The sequence below is a fragment of the Leuresthes tenuis genome, unplaced genomic scaffold, assembly GCF_036924035.1.
Source record: "Leuresthes tenuis unplaced genomic scaffold, fLeuTen1.0.hap1 SCAF_17, whole genome shotgun sequence".
NCBI lineage: Eukaryota > Metazoa > Chordata > Actinopteri > Atheriniformes > Atherinopsidae > Leuresthes > Leuresthes tenuis.
Window position 1 is genome coordinate 5,720,065 of NW_027325371.1, and position 17,266 is coordinate 5,737,330.

At 40.8% G+C, this 17,266-nt stretch overlaps 1 protein-coding gene across 4 annotated transcripts in view; it reads right to left on the reverse strand.

The window, feature by feature from the left end:
• Positions 1-558: 558 nt before the first annotated feature.
• spop (speckle type BTB/POZ protein) overlaps positions 559-17,266 on the reverse strand; it is an 83,401-nt gene continuing 66,693 nt past the window's right edge. For all 4 annotated transcript variants that reach the window (XM_072369044.1, XM_072369047.1, XM_072369045.1 and 1 more), the window contains 5 exons: positions 16,993-17,170; positions 11,565-11,620; positions 8,172-8,294; positions 5,797-5,939; positions 559-3,493 (listed from right to left, as the gene is read on the reverse strand). In XM_072369044.1, the coding sequence (XP_072225145.1) occupies positions 3,349-3,493; positions 5,797-5,939; positions 8,172-8,294; positions 11,565-11,620; positions 16,993-17,170 (645 nt within the window). In that variant the 3' untranslated portion in view covers positions 559-3,348. The remainder of the gene's footprint in view (positions 3,494-5,796; positions 5,940-8,171; positions 8,295-11,564; positions 11,621-16,992; positions 17,171-17,266) is intronic.

The following is a 17,266-nucleotide window of genomic DNA, read 5'->3' on the forward strand; positions in this document are numbered from 1 at the left end:
TGAATGATGGGGAGGCGAGGAGGAGGGAGGGAGTGATGGACTCGTACAGCATGCATAACAACTGAGAACGCCTCTCCACATGCATCACTCCATCTACCCCCTCCCAACTGTCTCATCTCAGGCCAGCAGAGAGACACAAACACACAGATCTTTACAAAGACACAGAAGGTTGACTGCAAGCTGCTATCTGAGCTCACTATCAAAGCCGGAGGAAAGGAAAAAAAAATCATACACTGATGTATAAAACTTCAGCTCACGAGGGGAAGGTCACACAGACGACTTGTAGCAACAAAGCTTCCCACTTTCTCATGGACATTCCCAAAAAGCATGCTGACATGAATGTACAATCACACTGTCCGGCTGGAAAAAATACACAATTTAACTTTTATGGCAAAACTCTGAAATATTGTCTGGAATAGTTATTCTAAGATCTATCGAGTATTACAAAGTGTAAACTCTCAAACTAATACACTTGTACATATACATGGAGATATACACACACCCTAAAGAGAGCTTAGACAAAGCAGTTCTTTAATTCATCACATGAAAACTGAAAGTGAGGTTTTTGTTTTTTTTATTGTAAAATTTAGGCTGATTTCTAATTTAATGACTCGAACGCATTTCAAACAGCTGGAACAGAACAGCAGCAACACCAGTTCCTATTAACAGGCTAATGACATGATAAGGTTTGAGATGGAGAGAGTAAAACTGCAACATATTTGGGAATTTCATGCCCGACTGCACATACAATCATTAAATGATTGTGGTAATAACAAGAAATCTCTGAACACATGGGACCCGGTACTGAATGCTGTGATCTTCAAGGTGTCAACAGTGATGATTCTGTTGTAGAAATCCCTGCATGGACCAGGAACACTTCCTTAAAACACAGAGAAAACATCTAAAAACATCTAAACTAGATTCAGAAATTGTGTTTCCTTCTCTGAGCCCGAGCTCATTTCAGTTCACTCTCACACTTAGAATTGTTTTTTCCCAACATTCATGGAAAATTAATTCTCTGAAGAAGGGAGAGACCTTCCTGCCTGTTATTTGCAGTTCAAAACAGTTCAAAAGCCAGCTTCTGTGGTAAGTGTACATCTGTGAAGGCACTAATGCTGCGTGATACATACAGGGTTCAGTCAAAGCCCTTTTTAGAAAAGGCCTTGCTTTTTTTTTAAACGCCAAACAATATTCTGCCTGTGTTGTGACAGCATGGCTCGTAATTCAAGAGTCCCTGGGCCAAACGGGTCTTCCTGCAGGCCAGACTGGTAACCCACTGAAAACATTTCAGCATGAGCAAAAACACAGATGTGACCTATATTACACTGTTTTGATAACCCACTTTCACATCAGTCTTTTTCTACCATTACAGTCCAGCTGCACTTCATTCTGTTTGTTCACACAGAGGATGTGTTTTTGTAAAATCACCATCAAAGCTACAATATTTTTGTCAGTAGTCGTAACATTTACAACATGATCACAGCATCCCTGATTCTGGCAGGTCTGGTCGGTGTCGGTTCTCTTCCTTCACTTTCTCTCTTCTCAATTATGTGCATAAAATGATCTAAAAATGAATTTTATAAGAAACCATCCTCACTCACGTCAAATACACTACCATCACACTTCTTGATGCTGAATATGAATGATTTAGTTACACAAAGTTCTGCAAAATGCTCTCTTTTGACGCTACACCGGACTGTAGGTATAACAATGGCTTCCCTTTTGTTTGATGAGCAGCATGATGAAGCCAGAATATCCCCAAAGACAGATGGCCAGACTTGCTTTTTGATGGCGAGTGATTTGTAGAGCTCAGGGATGAGCTTCCTCAAAGCCCATGAGGCCACAACTTTGGTCAACACAAGGAAATCCCTGTTAAAATACAGCCCAACAGAGAGGTCCAACTCTCTATGGAGTGATTACAACCTGTCTGCTCACTGAGCAAGGCTAAGAAGGCCAAGTCAAACAGGCTCGCAACCATAAGTAAGAGCTGAGTCCACATACTACACGGCTGGATGTGAGCCCCCGCTGTCGTCACACAGGCGACTGAACTTTGATCACATCAGGATTAAGAGAGGCTGAAATATATCTTTCAGACACAGAGAACTGGCAGCAGGTTGCAAAAAGCTATACCTTAATAACTTAATGAATCATTATCTGGAACATGTGGACAAACTACATTTGGAAATTATAAAGAGGACAAAAAAAAGACCCAGACATGCTTGAGAAAATGAAAAATGTATTTCATAGGTTTCATGACAAAACATTATTTTAGTCCCAGGGACCTGACTACGATAGGCTGTGTCTTATTCTGCCTTTTTTATGCTCACACTGTGCGGATCAGCCAGCTTCAATGCAGGAATAAAATCCCATTCTGTCGAGTGGCACTTTCAATAAAGTTTACACAAACAGAACAACCACATTTATGACAGTTTTGACAAAAAGGGAGAAAGCAGCTTTTCTTTGTGCGTTTTTTACGAGGAATGAAAAGTGAAGAAAGAAACCAGAAGAGCCAGACTGTACCGTGTCTCCACTCTGAAGCAAGATTCAGTTTGTTTTTTAATTCCCATTCAACTGAATTTTCACGGCCCCGTCATATGACAACATGTAAAATGGTGTCTCAATAATTTAAAGACAAATCCATTACAGAATATGAAAGATCGCCTGATTCTGACATGCAAGTAATTCAACCTGTCATCCAAGTGAAAAACGGTTGATCTTTCAACTAAATATATCAAAATACTGCAACCGCCCCTCAGACATAGTTATATAGCTGTAATTTCTGCAAAACCTGAACTGTCTGCCAGGCTTAGGACACGAGCTAAACACTGAGTAATGTGCTCAAAGGTCTGTGCCCTAGCAAAAAAATAACATTTTACAAAACACTATCTAAATGATCAGCACGAGCTGCTCGGTCTTTACAAGCACGGTTTGGGCTTTAACACTGTACGTGTCACAAATATGTCACAAGATAGTGTTTTCAAGGATAAGCAGTGACCTTTCATTTTCAGGATCAGTTCTTTACATGACTCACTTGCAGCAGAAGTTTTCAGCTTTCTAACATCTTAGACAAAGGATATGGAATACAGAAGGCTGTGGGCTCTCAATCCATGAATATCCAGGTTCAGATCTTAATGAACTCACTCAAACTCCACCTACAGAGATGTGCAGTACCTCCTCTATGGCATGTCTAGCTCCCCTAGAGATATATAGCCAAGCCCTTGTCAGTATTGGGTCTCTGTCTCCTATATGAGCAAAAGGAGGTCTGGGAGAGAGAAGCAGAGAGGAGCAGAGAGGTCGCCGGTGCAGGAGGACACAGCAGGGTTAGGACAGGAGAGTCGCTGTAGACTACTAGGATTGTTTCAGCCGTTTTCTTGGGGGACCCAGGAAGGGGCACTGGGCCGAGGCCAGCAAGTGATATGCCTCAGCCACCAGGTGTGGATGAGAGATCACCATGGACTTCCAGCCCGATGTCTCCATCACATCAGCTGCATGACTGAAAGCAAACGAGGAAAAGGTGGTTAAAGCTAATGGAGAGGCAAATAAACACCAGGTTTTTTTGAGACTTTGAGATTGTATGACTCCATCTGTGGGAAGTGCTGCTATGAGATATACAGATTTGTCACACCAGCTGGCAGAGCTGTTGTTTACTTAATATTTTTAACATATTTAACCAAAGAGGTCATTCTGGAGAAGAAGAAAAAACTGATATAAATATGTGGGCATGTGATGCAAACATCTGTTTCGTGCTTTTATTATGTCAAATTATTCATAAAATTATTACTCAGTTCATCAGTTAATCAACTGAAAATGAATCAGTTACAACTTCAATATTCAGCTGACTTCAGATGAAAATAAAGAAAAACATTACAAAGCTGTTAATTCCTAATTATGAGGAGGTGCTGTGATTCACCTCCCTTTGATTTCTGGAGCATAGCTTCTCAGACCCAAACACATTATACCAGTTCGGGTGTGTAAAACAGAACTTTGCTATATTCAATTATTTACAGCTTATGTCCGTATACAGCTGATCACAGGTGCTTAATCAATCACAAGTTTAGAATGAAAGAAACAACTAAATGTCACAATGAAATGACTAAACTTTTCAAAAATCAATAGTTGTTTTTTCTTGTTTGTCTTCTTACTGGTTACTTAAGCTTTCAAGTAACTGATTTATCTTCAGCTTTCTCCTGAAAATAACCAAGTCCTTTTTCCTCGTTGATTATCGGCGGGTGTGAAGACAGGTCGTATAATTAACTGCTGATGAGTTAACTTGTGGTCATCACCTTCCACAAATGTTAGCTCCTCCTGACACCCTCAGGGTGTGGGGCTGCACTATCACGCACACCGCTGTGTGGCCTTTAATGACATTTCTCATAGTTTATTATGTGTAAATAAACAACAGCATGTGTGCTTGTGCATGCTCACTTGTGTGTGTGTCTTGCATGTATGTTTTTGGCACACTGGTGTGTTTGTGCTCATTTGTTGTCTGCACAGCAACTCCAGACCTCCAGCCAACCTCTGACCCTATTCTCTGTGGAGGGAGTGAACCCCTGCTTACAGTAATGGCCAGTGTGTTGCAGCTGAGACAATAGGCCAGCAAAAGGGCACAAGGAGAGCAACCGCAGCAGGAGGGGAAGGAAGAGGGATGTGTAGAAGAGAGAAGAATAAGACAGTCGGGGTGACAGATAAACGGGGAGGTGATGAAGGGTAAATGGGAGGAGAGGGTCAATTATGATGACTATTCAGTGCTAATCATAATGCTGAGCAGGACCTCTACTAATGGAAAGAAATACTTAACACTGGTGTTTCTTTATTTTACAAATTTACTGTAGGGGGAAAGCTGTTTAAGCTTAATAAACAAAGTAGATAAAGAGTTTGGGTGGCTTTAGTCTTTGCTACATCCCTGAAGAGGATGAATAAATGAGACAAGAGGGATGATAAAAAGGACTTCTATTGTCTCCATTAAGTGGCTGTAAGATGCTTCAAAAGGCAAAGAGGTTGAGGTGCTACTGGGGCAGGATTATTGGTTCCTCCGCGTCGCCAGTTTTCGATATTCTGCCTCTAAATTGATTTTTGTTTTGCCACTCTTATTGCTGTCAATTGTGTCCGTAGGAGGAAGGTTGATAACGCCTTGCTGGCCAGGAGTCCCTTGTGGCCAATTTTCCTACCACCACAACAACACTGTCACAAATTAAACTGTCATGACGCCCATAACCACAATTAATGACTGGGATTAGGGGCAGAAATCTGCATTACTGAACACCTTTAGGCACACATGAGCTCTAAAGCACAGAGCAGGACAGGAATAAAGGGAAGAAAAGGAAGGAAAGGGAGGGGACGTAAAATAAAGGAAGCTGAAGCCCAGGCAGGAACAAGGCCAGGAGATGTGGCAAAACACTGTAACGAGAGGACAGAGGAATGAACAAAAGGATGGGAAATGCGTTTGGCTGTGAGGCAGAGAACTCAGAAAACACAACGAAGGTGATGAGCAATTTAGGCGGTCACAAAAAGAAAGCTTTTTGTTGCAACTGCAAATCCAAACACTGGATCAATCAACTCTGTGGACATGAATAGTGGATGCTAATAGGCTCTTTCTTACGAAAACAGCATGACTGCAACATGATTAACATCAGCAATTGAACTGTCTGAACTGTTTTTGAATGAAAGTTTCTTTGGAGACAAAAGTGATCCTTTGACAAAAAGCTGAGCATACGAGTGCTTGTGTGTGGAAAGTGTAAGCATATGTGTGGAGGTAGCTCTGGAGATGAATGATCTCTGTGTAAGCATGCAACTCACTAGTTGATGAAGTCTACAGCGTGTGTCTTGAGCTGTTCGGCACTGTGCAGGTCGGCCAGGATGAGGATCTCTGCAGCGTTCTCTACAGACAGATTTGTGCACAGAGCGTCCTCGCACATCACCTTCAGCCTCTCCAGAGCATACTGCCAACGACAGAGAGACAAGAGACAGCAGGTAAACTAAATTACTTAAACAGCACTGCCATCGACAGCTACCGCTGCCCTGTGTAATGATACGGAAGCAGAATAACTCCACCGCAGTGACAACAAGGCTTAAATTGAAAAACTGTGGAGAAGAGAAGGAAGAGTAGCAATTATGCAAACTGAGGAGAGAGTGGTGATAAGGCTGACTATCAAAAGAGAGGAAAATATTCCCAGAGTCTGATTACAAAACTGCCAGCCACAACAATCTTTTGCTTTAAGATGGTTTGCAGAGGTTCAGCAGTCACATCACATCATGGTGCTTCAATTTTTCAGTTTCGCAAGGCATATATTTACCTATGATGTGCAGGGACTGGAGGCACGCTAAAAGGGGAACTCAGCTATCTTTAAATCTAGACCTTATTTCTGGCATGAAATACGTTTATCTACTCACCGAGAACAGTTTGGCGAAAGTCGGCGTCCTTCAGAAGATATTTAGATAACTCGCGATCCATATAATGGAGTGAACGGGGTTTACACGATGCAGCCTCTAAATAAGGCATTATCTGTCTTTATTTCACCAATACTTTAAGAAGAATGAATGAATGAACGTGTGCTATAGCTCTGTTAGCTCATAGCTGCTGTTATGTGGCTACTTGCAGCTATAGGAGAGCTAACAGAGGGATTTCTACACAGGCACTCTACTGGGACCACAAGAGAAAGGAGTAAATAAACTGTGGTTTATTTACTCTTTTCTCTGTGACTGACTGACTGACTGACTGACTGACTGACTGACTGACTGACTGACTGACTGACTGACAGAGTTGACACCCTTTAAAGACGTTATCTTGCTGCTCCTCTGCTGTGGACATGTTAATATCTGCCATGTGCAATTTTAGTTTAGAAAGTCGAAAAGGCAAACAGATATATTCTCATTTACGTTCTTAAATTAAATTCCAATAAATGCCTGTTATTCTTTTGAATGGTCGGTGAATTATCAAATATTTAGTGGGTTTACAAAAGAGTCATAGAAATAGACAAAAACATGTAAATCATTTATTGAATGACAGTCATCTACTAAACTTTCAGGGGGATTAAATGACCTTATCGCTTAAAGTTTAGGATCTTTAAGGGGCTTAGGTAGACGCTGATCTTGTTACTATGCAATATTTAAACTTGGGTCCTTGTACTCAAGTGGATCTTGTCTCCGAACTAAAGGTTCCAAACCAAGTACCTCTCGACCCCTCAGCCCCACTGCTGCAATGACACTCCTTAATAATGTGGCTTCACCCAGAGAGAAAATTTGCCCTGCACTGCTATTTGGCTCGAGGAAGACAAATAAGAGCCCAAAGCATTGACACAGCCTCCTACTCCTAAAATGAGTGGGCATCCAAGTGATGCCACGGAACCGAAGCCCAATCCACCCAGCCAAAGGATCTGCCTAAAACGCCCAGAAGAGCCAAAGTCATGGCTACTGTGAATTCGCCTGTGTGACCAGTGCATGGATCAATGTCCAAAAAGAAATAAAGACAGTTGATGGTTGTTTTGATGCGATGACTCTGATGAAAGAGTAGAAGGACTGTTAACTGATTAAATGTACATGCATAGAACGTTTTGGCACAGCTGAGTCCAGTGTGCGACCGCAGTGAGTCCTTAACGGTCTGCACACGTGAATCATGAGTTTGACTAATTAATGTTTCAGAAATGCTTTGCAGAGAACCTACATAGTATGAGGCAAATAGCTTAAATGCCATGGCTGATGACTGCTGTAAGGCCATAAATACAGTGTATCCAGGCCAACTCTGGGTGACTCAGTTAAGTGAATGAGTGGCGCCGACTGGACGATCGTGGTTCAGTCCACAGTTTTACCAGATACTGAACACCACATGCTGATGAGCACATCGGTCAACGTTTAGTCTCTTTGGATAAACATGGCTTAATGCAAAAAATCTACACTTTAAAAATGTTTCACCAGCTGTTAAACTGAAAACAACATAATGGACATTATGGGAGCCGTAAACTGACAGATTGGTGAAGTTAGCTACAGAGGAGTAAGATCTGTTTTTACATGTGCAGGACTGTCCTGGACAATAACAGATAGGATTGACTGTAAGTGTGTGCGTGCTCTGGGCTGAGATGTGTCTCTGGTGTATATTTTGGGTACATTATCATGCACACCTGCTTGTGTGTAAATTTACATTGTAACAGGTGCAAGTACACACACACACTGTGTACCTTGTCAGCTGCAGCCAGCAGGTTATCAGCCATCTTGTCCAGGTTGGGGGCCTTGCCTGTGTAGATGAAGCACATCATCTCTTTGAAGACATCTGGCTCCATGTCATTTATCTCCACACGGTTCTGAAAGGGTGGAGAGGACAGGAGAGTAGAACACACACAGGCTTTATCAGGATAAAAGGCAAGAGAAGAAAAAGATTAATGCTTTGTCAATCTTTCAAAATCACCCCAAGCAGCAGAGTATTTCTTATTCTATGTGAGTTTGCAAAATTCTGCCTAAACGAAACTCACTCACCTTGTTTAGCACACACACACGGACAGTCTGCCATGATACAAAACAACTTCCAAGAGCCAAATGATAAGAAAAAAACCTCTAGGAGCTGTTTGAACAGTCTGAACACGCTCCGACAAAACTACGTTCTAGCACATTTCTAATTCTTTTCCTGAAAGTGAATCCTGAGCATTCATTGCTCGACTGAGCCTGCAGCCAACAAAGTAAGCTTTATCGCTCTCTGGCACAGTCACGGCAACCTGAGCCTTTCCCTCCGCTCTGAGAAGAAAAACACAGCAATAAACCAATTATAAACAGAGTTTTATCATCACCAAGGTGACCAGTGGCGTTTCAGCAGGGTCAGGCTGGGTATACTAGCAGTTTAGTGTGTTTGTGTCAACTCTGACCACTCAATAGCAACAAAACCACACAGAGAAATAATCTGAAAGCAGCAGGTCTGACCTTGCAGCTTGGGGCTGTTGCAGTTCCCTTTTTCAGTAATAAACACAAGACACGTGTAAGAACGTATGCAGGCACGGCAGAATTACTCAGAACAGGCCACAGAAGGGCAATTTTTCACTACGTTAATCAACACAAAAGAATTCTGAGCAGTTCAAGTAAACACACAGTAAATTTTCACTATACAGAGTGTCAGTATTTTCTAAGATGAATAACTTTCATGTCGCTTGTTGCCAGTGTATACTGCAGCTGATAAGCTGAGTTTTACCAGACCAGCTGGGCATTATTTTTGCAAAGATTGTTCACGTTTGTGCTTTTCTGGCTTGTTTCAGCACAACGAAGTGCACTTTTTCTTGACTGTGAAGGTCACTTTGTTAGCTGTGATTACATCTATCCATATTTTATATTTGCTGTGATTGATACTTTATGTGCATAGCTGCACGGCTTTTCTTGTCGACACAATGGGCAACTATATCTCAATGTTTGACTGAGTACTTTCTTCTTCTGCCCTGGTTGGTATAGTATGTGCAAACCTTTTAAAATTCTGCTGCTGTGCATTAATTGTGCACGTTTCAGAGCAGGTTTGTGTATTTATTGTGCAGTATATTGTGGGAAGGTTTAAGGGACCAACAGCCTCACGCTTGATCTGCAAAGAGGTTTTTGGCTTGGAGCTTCCAGCTCTGGACTGCAAGCATACCCAGCTTAAAGAAAGCTTTGGTCCATTGAGGCCTGGAAGTGTAACTGTGGCTCATGCTTTCCTACTTTTACTGTCCATTCAGTCAGAGTGCGGAGGTGACTAAACTTATCTCGCTGACTTCCAAAGTGTTTCGGAGTCTTAATGAAATGTAACAAATATCACCACACAACTTCACTAAAGTCACTTGAGAAAAGAATTAACAGGATATCCCTCTGTAATATAAAGGCAAATTTCAATAGTGTCACATAAATAGACAACAGTCCTGTAGTTACAGTATCTCAAGCTCTCCTCCAAACACAGAGCAGCCCTCTATTAGAGTGTTTCTTTATGAGCTCGTTTATCTCTCCTCTATAGAGTGCTGCAGAGGAGTGTTAACTCATCTATCTGTTTTCCCTGAATTGTATGGGGACATGGCCCACCATTTCTCCCTGTTTCTGATGAAGACGCCCAGTTAAGCAGCAATTAAGATGCATTTCCTGGCTCTGTGCTTTATAATTTCCCCATTTGAGCTGTGCAGGCATCAATATTCCACTGACATGACGGCTAAATCACCACGGTTCAATCTCACCACCTCCTATCAAATGAAAACACACACAGCAAACCTGCGTATCTCACACACACACACACACACACACACATCTTTTATTTCCAGTACTTCAGAGGTCATTCATTTCCTAGACTTGCACTATATAAAAATAGATGCTCAACCCAACACCTCAACACAACTTTGAAACTAATTCTCTGTAAAATGTTATGTTAACATATTTGTATGTGTTCATATGTTCACATATCTGTTTGTATATCTTCTTTGGCCCCAAAAGGGAGACTGAACCCCAGACTTTTTTATAAATCAAGTACATCTGGGGAATAAATAACAAGTTGGAAATAAAGGTTTTCCACTTAGTTTTTTTAGGCTGTAATGAAATCAATTTAAATCTTGCAGAGCCTGACACTGAAGTCAGAAATGTAATAAATCAGCATATTTATAAATGAATAATGTCTGTGGATTTTGTAGAGTTTTAGTTTGTGTTTTGTCATTTAATTTCTTAGCGTTAGTTGTTTTTAATCAGATCTTCAACTTTTGTTGAATTTGTCTTGACTTTATGGTTCTTTGTAGTTTCTCAGTTAGTCTTGTTTTCTCCTCTCCCCACACATCTGGATTGAGTTGGCCAATTGCTATAACTTCCCTTTGATTTGTTCCCTCTGCATCGATACTCCCTGGTTTTTATTCTATTACCTTTAGTCATTCAGCAGATGCTTTAATCTAAGTCACTTACAAGTGTGTTGAAACTTCAGGACTAAAAGAAAACCTTGCATAAGAATTAAGAGGAAAATATGTGAAAAGGGACACACATTCTGTGTGAACACAATCAAATGTGTTGAGTAAAGAACAATGTGAATGGACTAATATTATAGATAAAGACATCATAAAGACAGTATCTGCCTGCTTTGAAAATGTATTGATATTTCTAGTTATGGTTAAGGTAAACAGTAAAATAGAGCCAGATCACGATTATCAGACAGTGTTTGCTTGCCACAGATGATTTTGCATTAAAATTGTAAACTTGTGAGAAGCTTAAAAGAAACTGAATAGACAAGATATCTCCTAATCTTGGATGTATTCCCAAAATCTTGCTATTGATCAATGGCACAAATACAAGAGTTGAACTTAATTGAAGTTGAATCTATCAAAAACCTCTTCAGATTTACACTGTAAATTCCTTTGGAATTAATTCATTTTAATGGCAAGTTTGGTCATTTAATTGCAAGAGGGACCTGGATCAAGAAGAAAACTGCTTGCTTGTGATTTAGAAAGAGATTATGAGGCAATTTCTTTCCCAGTAATAGCAATTCTGTTGTCTTATTTTGTCTGTAAAAAGATTTTAAAAACTCTACACATTGTAGCTTTAATGACACAAGATAATAGAGTCAATATGACACGGAGGAACACAGGGAGGCTACTCACCTTCGTACTCTCCTCCATCTCATGCTCAAACATGGCACTGAATACCGGTGAGCGCGCTGAAACACAGAAACCAAAGACAGAGACAGAGGAAGGAGGGCTTGTTATTGCGCGTAGTGTTGATAACATGGTGAGGTCTCTGATTTCTGTGAACAACCTGCCACTGGGCTTCAAGAGAGCAGGCGGATGATTGACAGCACTGACAGCTGTAGATGTGGAAAAAGTAATCTGCAACTCCTTCCTGCTGACAGACTCATGATCACCTTTCTAGTTTGTTAAGCCAGTGTTCAGAGCTGACAGACTGACTTGACTGAAGCCTATTTGATATGATATACATTTATAAAGTCTGTCTTAATGTTTTAATATTAATTTCATCTTTTTTTCAAGGAGCCGGTCCTGCTGTGTTTCTTTCTGCAAGGGGACATTGATCATCACAGCTTATAAATCCCCCTTTCAGTTCAAACTATCCCTCCAATTACATATAAACCAAGTGCATGCAAGCAAGTTATTCACATATTTAGTTCATATTCAAAGAAAAATTCTTGGTTTAACAAATGAAAACAAGCTTGACAAACTGAATCTTATTTTTTCATTTTTTTCGTACTTGTGTTGTCGTCATTAAATTCATGATGTGACCTACTGGTTGCATTGTTTTGAAAGCTAAGCACAGTGTGTTTTCTCGCTGAATATTCCAGCCGTGACTGCAGGAGGAGAGGTCATGTTTAATCTCCACTGCAGACAGGTCCTGCTGGTGCAACCACAGCGCAGCAAATTAAATAAATCACTCCAACTTCTGCTTCTTGAAATCACTGCTGTAAAATTATTCAGCAAGATTAAAATAATCACCACATCTTGGCCCTGTCGCTCCACTTAAGGCGATGTCACTGTGTATTTTCTCTCTTATCATCCCAGCCGTGACAGCAGTTAGTTTCAGCACAGGCGGAGGCTGAACCTCACAGATGGAGCTCTGCCTGAACTCGATTACCAGTCAGTTGTTTACCACATAGGCTGCAGCTTGGCCTTTTACTAAGAATCACATAGAAACTACTGTCGCCATTTTCTGACACCTTGGCACATTATCATTTAGCAACTTATTAAATTTCAACATAATATTAATTAGGTGCCAAAGTCAGTGATATGACAATTAATTCAACTACTTAATAATGGGTTGTTAATGCAGCTAACCATTAAATTACTCATTTGGAAACAGGTGCCATCAGTCAACCTGACTAAAGCCACAAACAAGTAATAATCATTGTAATAATAAAAAAAAAGTGTGTTATTCAAGTGAGTGCCCAGATTATAATGGGACATGTAGGTTATAAAGATCAGAACCTTTTGCTGCTATAGTGGCGATGATTACAACAGGAAAGAGCAGATCGAGCAGCCTTTTCATACATGTTGTGTTTCAGTGTCATGTTCAGTTTCATGTTTGTGATCAGGACAAAGGCAAAAATGAACAAATTTCAGTTTTAGAGAACAGTCAGCTTTGTTTTACTATGTCATGAAGCGCCCCTTGTTGTGTCCAGACTGCAGGAATTCAGGAGGATCATGGTTCATAGAACCGCTGGGTCCTGTTCCAGCACAAGACAACCCATCAGTGACATAAGAGAACTGGCTAAAGACCAGCATGCAGCACTGGCAAAGGCCATTTCAAGAAAGCTGCGTGAAGCCTGGTAAAATGTCCACTGTAGACGGAAGCTAATTACTTTTAAAATACTTTGAAAAATGGAACAAAACAACAATGGAATGCCAGAAATGTTCAGCATATATTGTGCACTGAAACATAACAAGGTATTTTGACTCATATGCCAACCAATTTCAGCGTTTCTACTGGAGGTACAAATGCAAACAGACAAAAAAATCTGTTAAATAATGAAGTTCTCTGGTCTACAGTGAGTGGTTACCCTCCAGGGGTCGTCTGAACTGTGAAGTCCAGAAGTACCGAACAAAAAAAGAAATTCAAACTCCTCTCCTGCTCTCTTGGTTGTGTTTGCATGGAAGAAAGAGGAAGATAGCCCGACAAATGAGGTCTTTGCTCATTGTTTTGAATCAACAACGCTTTATATTGTTGGACTTTTAATAGCAGATAGTCTCTGAGTTTTGCAACACAAAGTTGGCTGCACGCACACACAGGATCGCTACGGGATCACGCACAGGATAAATGCTCCATGGGTCACAGTCCCTCCGCCACTCTCTGCTTAAAACACAAAGAGGTAGACTTCATATGAGAGAGTGAATTACTGTAATGATCATTTAGAGGCAGCTAATTTCACCAAATAATGTGGTGACCAAGTACTCGACCACAGGCTGGTCAGTGGGTGGAGGAATGATCAGAGACTGACAAGTACGTGAATGTGAGTGAAACAGAAGCAAATGAAGGCTGTTTCTAATGTAATAAAAATGAGTGAAAATAGGAAAATACTCAAAAAGTACCAGCTTTGCCCCCCTCGCCCCTAAATAGCAGGCCAGTGGGAATCTGTGAAAGCTTCTAAGGTGAGAAACTATATGGTTGATTGAGAGTACTGATCCAGGTTACAGGACAGCTAGATGTCAAATATGACTGAATTTGAAGAGTATTATTGGTTCCTGCCTTTATGTCACATTCGCTAATTCTTTTGAGTCTCTGGCAAATTAAGAAAAGGTTTTCTGTTGTGTTCTGTCATTAATAGCTGGTTATTCATTATGCTTGGTTTATCTAACAAGGATACTGCACATTATGAACATTGCTGCACATGCTCCAGAGTTTTCCAAGAGGCTATTTCACATCTGTAGTGCCTGAACAGATGTTACGGATCCTGGGGAAAGCAAGCTCAAAGACACAGAGCAGCCTAAATATTTGCACTGAAACCAAACTTAGCACTAACTGGACAGGTAGGACTCTGAGGACAAAAACTATAGTAATTCTGTCTGGTGCAGTTGAATACTGGTGAGCTCATACTGCAGCAACAAAAGGGTGAGCAAGAGAAACAGCGTGATGGAGAGGGTTGTAGTGGAGGAAGAATGGAGAGGAAAGAGAAAGGAATGAAGAGACAGAAAGACAAATGTAGGAAGATGAATGCATGGAGAAGAATTTGAGGAGAAACAGACAAAGACTGAATAAAGGATAAACAGTAGAGGGCACAGTGAGGGATGGAGAAAGAGAGGTGGAAAGAGAAAACAGAATACAACAGGCGAGAAAACTGAAAAAGAGTGATACAGAGAAAATGTAAGAGATAAAGAAGGTAAAGGACCGACAATGAGACAGATATAAAGATCACATGTGCAGTGCATAGCCAATTTGAGTTGCTCTCCCTCCTTCGTTTGATCCCTCTCTGTCCGTCTCCACGGCGATTTACGGCCGGGAGAGTTGTCACGGGAACAGCCAAGAGGGGCAATAACGAGGAGGAGGGACATCATCTGAACGAAGCAGAGCGGAGAGAGAAAGCGGGAGCGGAGGAGAGAGGGGAGGACCCCAAACCACAGCAGCACATAATTAAAATGGCTCCACACACACGTTTCAACAAATCCAATAATGAACAGCCTCCCCTTGTCTCCACAGAGACACACAGTTCAGCAGTTCCTCAAACTTCTGCCGCCTGATGCTGGCTGTCATCAAAGTGCCAATATATGAAACAAGTTCACCTTTGTTTGCACGAGTGTGTGTGCCGCTACATTTTCATCTCACCTAAAGGCCAATGAAGACACACAGTTCAAATTTCAAATTTAACCATTCCGGCGGATAGCAAAATTATTCATTCAAATTAAATGTAATACTCGTCACAGCAAGAAAGTCTCTGAAATACAATTTAGACCAAAACTGAACTCTCCAATGAAACCTGGAATAATGACAAACACTTCCATGAATAATAAAATACACTCAACTGTGGGTATTAGTGCTGAGATAATTAAAATTGCTATTTTCATACTGAAACATTGCAACATTCAAATAAATATAAATGCATTTTAGATTTTTATGGATGTTTACTCTGATAACAAGACACTAGACTCTAATTTCACCCCTGATGGCACTAAAGGCAACGAGGGTGAAACTTCTCCAGCATCAAATATGAGCCTTTATGATCAAACTAAAATTAATGCACGTGTAATTTTAGAGCAAGTTTACCGTGGAGCAATGATGCCCGGCTTAGACCGCAGGATAAATGGTCAAAAACACACAGGAATCAGACTCCTCTGCAGAATTTAATCCCACCACTTTTTTTTCGCATCACCAGAGTTCATCTTCCTCAATTCGCAGGGCAGAAAGGTCGAGGGCTGAAGAGCTCTGCGTAGTTCTTCAACTTTACATTTAGTCATTGAGCAGATGCTTCATTCAAAGTCACTTACAAGCCAAAATTCAAACTTCTGAACTAAAAGAAAACCTTGCCTAAAGATTAAGAGGAACATATCTGAAAAAGGACAAAGTAGAACAGTTAAACAAAGTGGGAAGTATTATGGACATTTGGCTCAATCTGTATCTGTAAAAAGCACTCCACCTGTTTCATGTCCCCTGAATTATCTGTGCTGCCTTGTGGCTATGGATACATTAATTCTCGTTAAGCCTGAAGTCTTATACCACAGGCTGCTAATATGACTATTTTCGTGAAATGTTGATTCTCACTTTTGGTTATCTCTCTCAGTACCACTAAAACGTATGTTAAACCACAACTGTGATTACTTTCTCAAAGCTGACTCACTGTGCAGTTACATAATTGTTAAACTCTACTTTACGTCAGTGCAAAGGAGACATTATAATGTACAAAATAATTCAACTTCAGAATATCCTTAATGTTTCAATTCAAACACGGAACCAGTCAAAGGTTTGGACAATCATTTTAAACGAGGCTGTTACTAATGCCCACTAACATCTGGCTTTTGAGTATAATGATGAAGTGTTTAATCAGTATTTAATCCCTGTTTTTATCGGTTTAAGCTCCATTCTGTATTGATGAGAACACAACACACTAATTTTCAATGATGAAGCTGAGGAGAAGAAGCAGAGTAGATGAGATTGATTGATTTGTAACCGTCTCTAAGATCGCTGGCAGCTCAGAATCATTCCTGCTGCGAGGTGCTGACATTCCAGTCAAAAAAATAAACAAGCTCCATTATCTCAGAAAGAAAATGTTGCCTAATACCACCTTCAAGACACAGTTTAATGCCACCCCTTCGTATTGTCATAGTTACTGTCTTGGAGGCAGTGATAGTTTCTGGACAGGTTGGTAGTGTAAAACTAGCTAAAGAAAGGGATGGGATGAAAAAAGAAGAAAAAAAATATTGACCACTTTGTACCCGACATGATCGCTTTAATCAGGTATCACTGAACTTAAGTCAATATATCAAAGGACAGTCAGTGATCTGCTTTACATCAAGAGAGGCTTTTTAACACCCACCTGCTAAATATAAGACTGTATCCATCACCTTTTCCAGATGTGATAAAAGTTGTTCTCACCTGCCAGTATGGCTTTGTGTGCTTGAAACTTCTGGCCAGCGACACACAGGGAGCAGTCGGTGAATCTGGAGCTTTCCCACAGATCTCCAAGCTCCTCAGCCAACCTGCAGTCAGGAACCTTTACCATGTTCATGGCGTTCTGGCCTGAGATGTTCACGGAGTCCTGCACTACACTCACCTGAAAACACACACATACACACAGTCCATACAGATAAACCGCATACTACTGTCCTTTTCATATGCGGGTGAGAGACAATGAGAGTCGGTGCATACT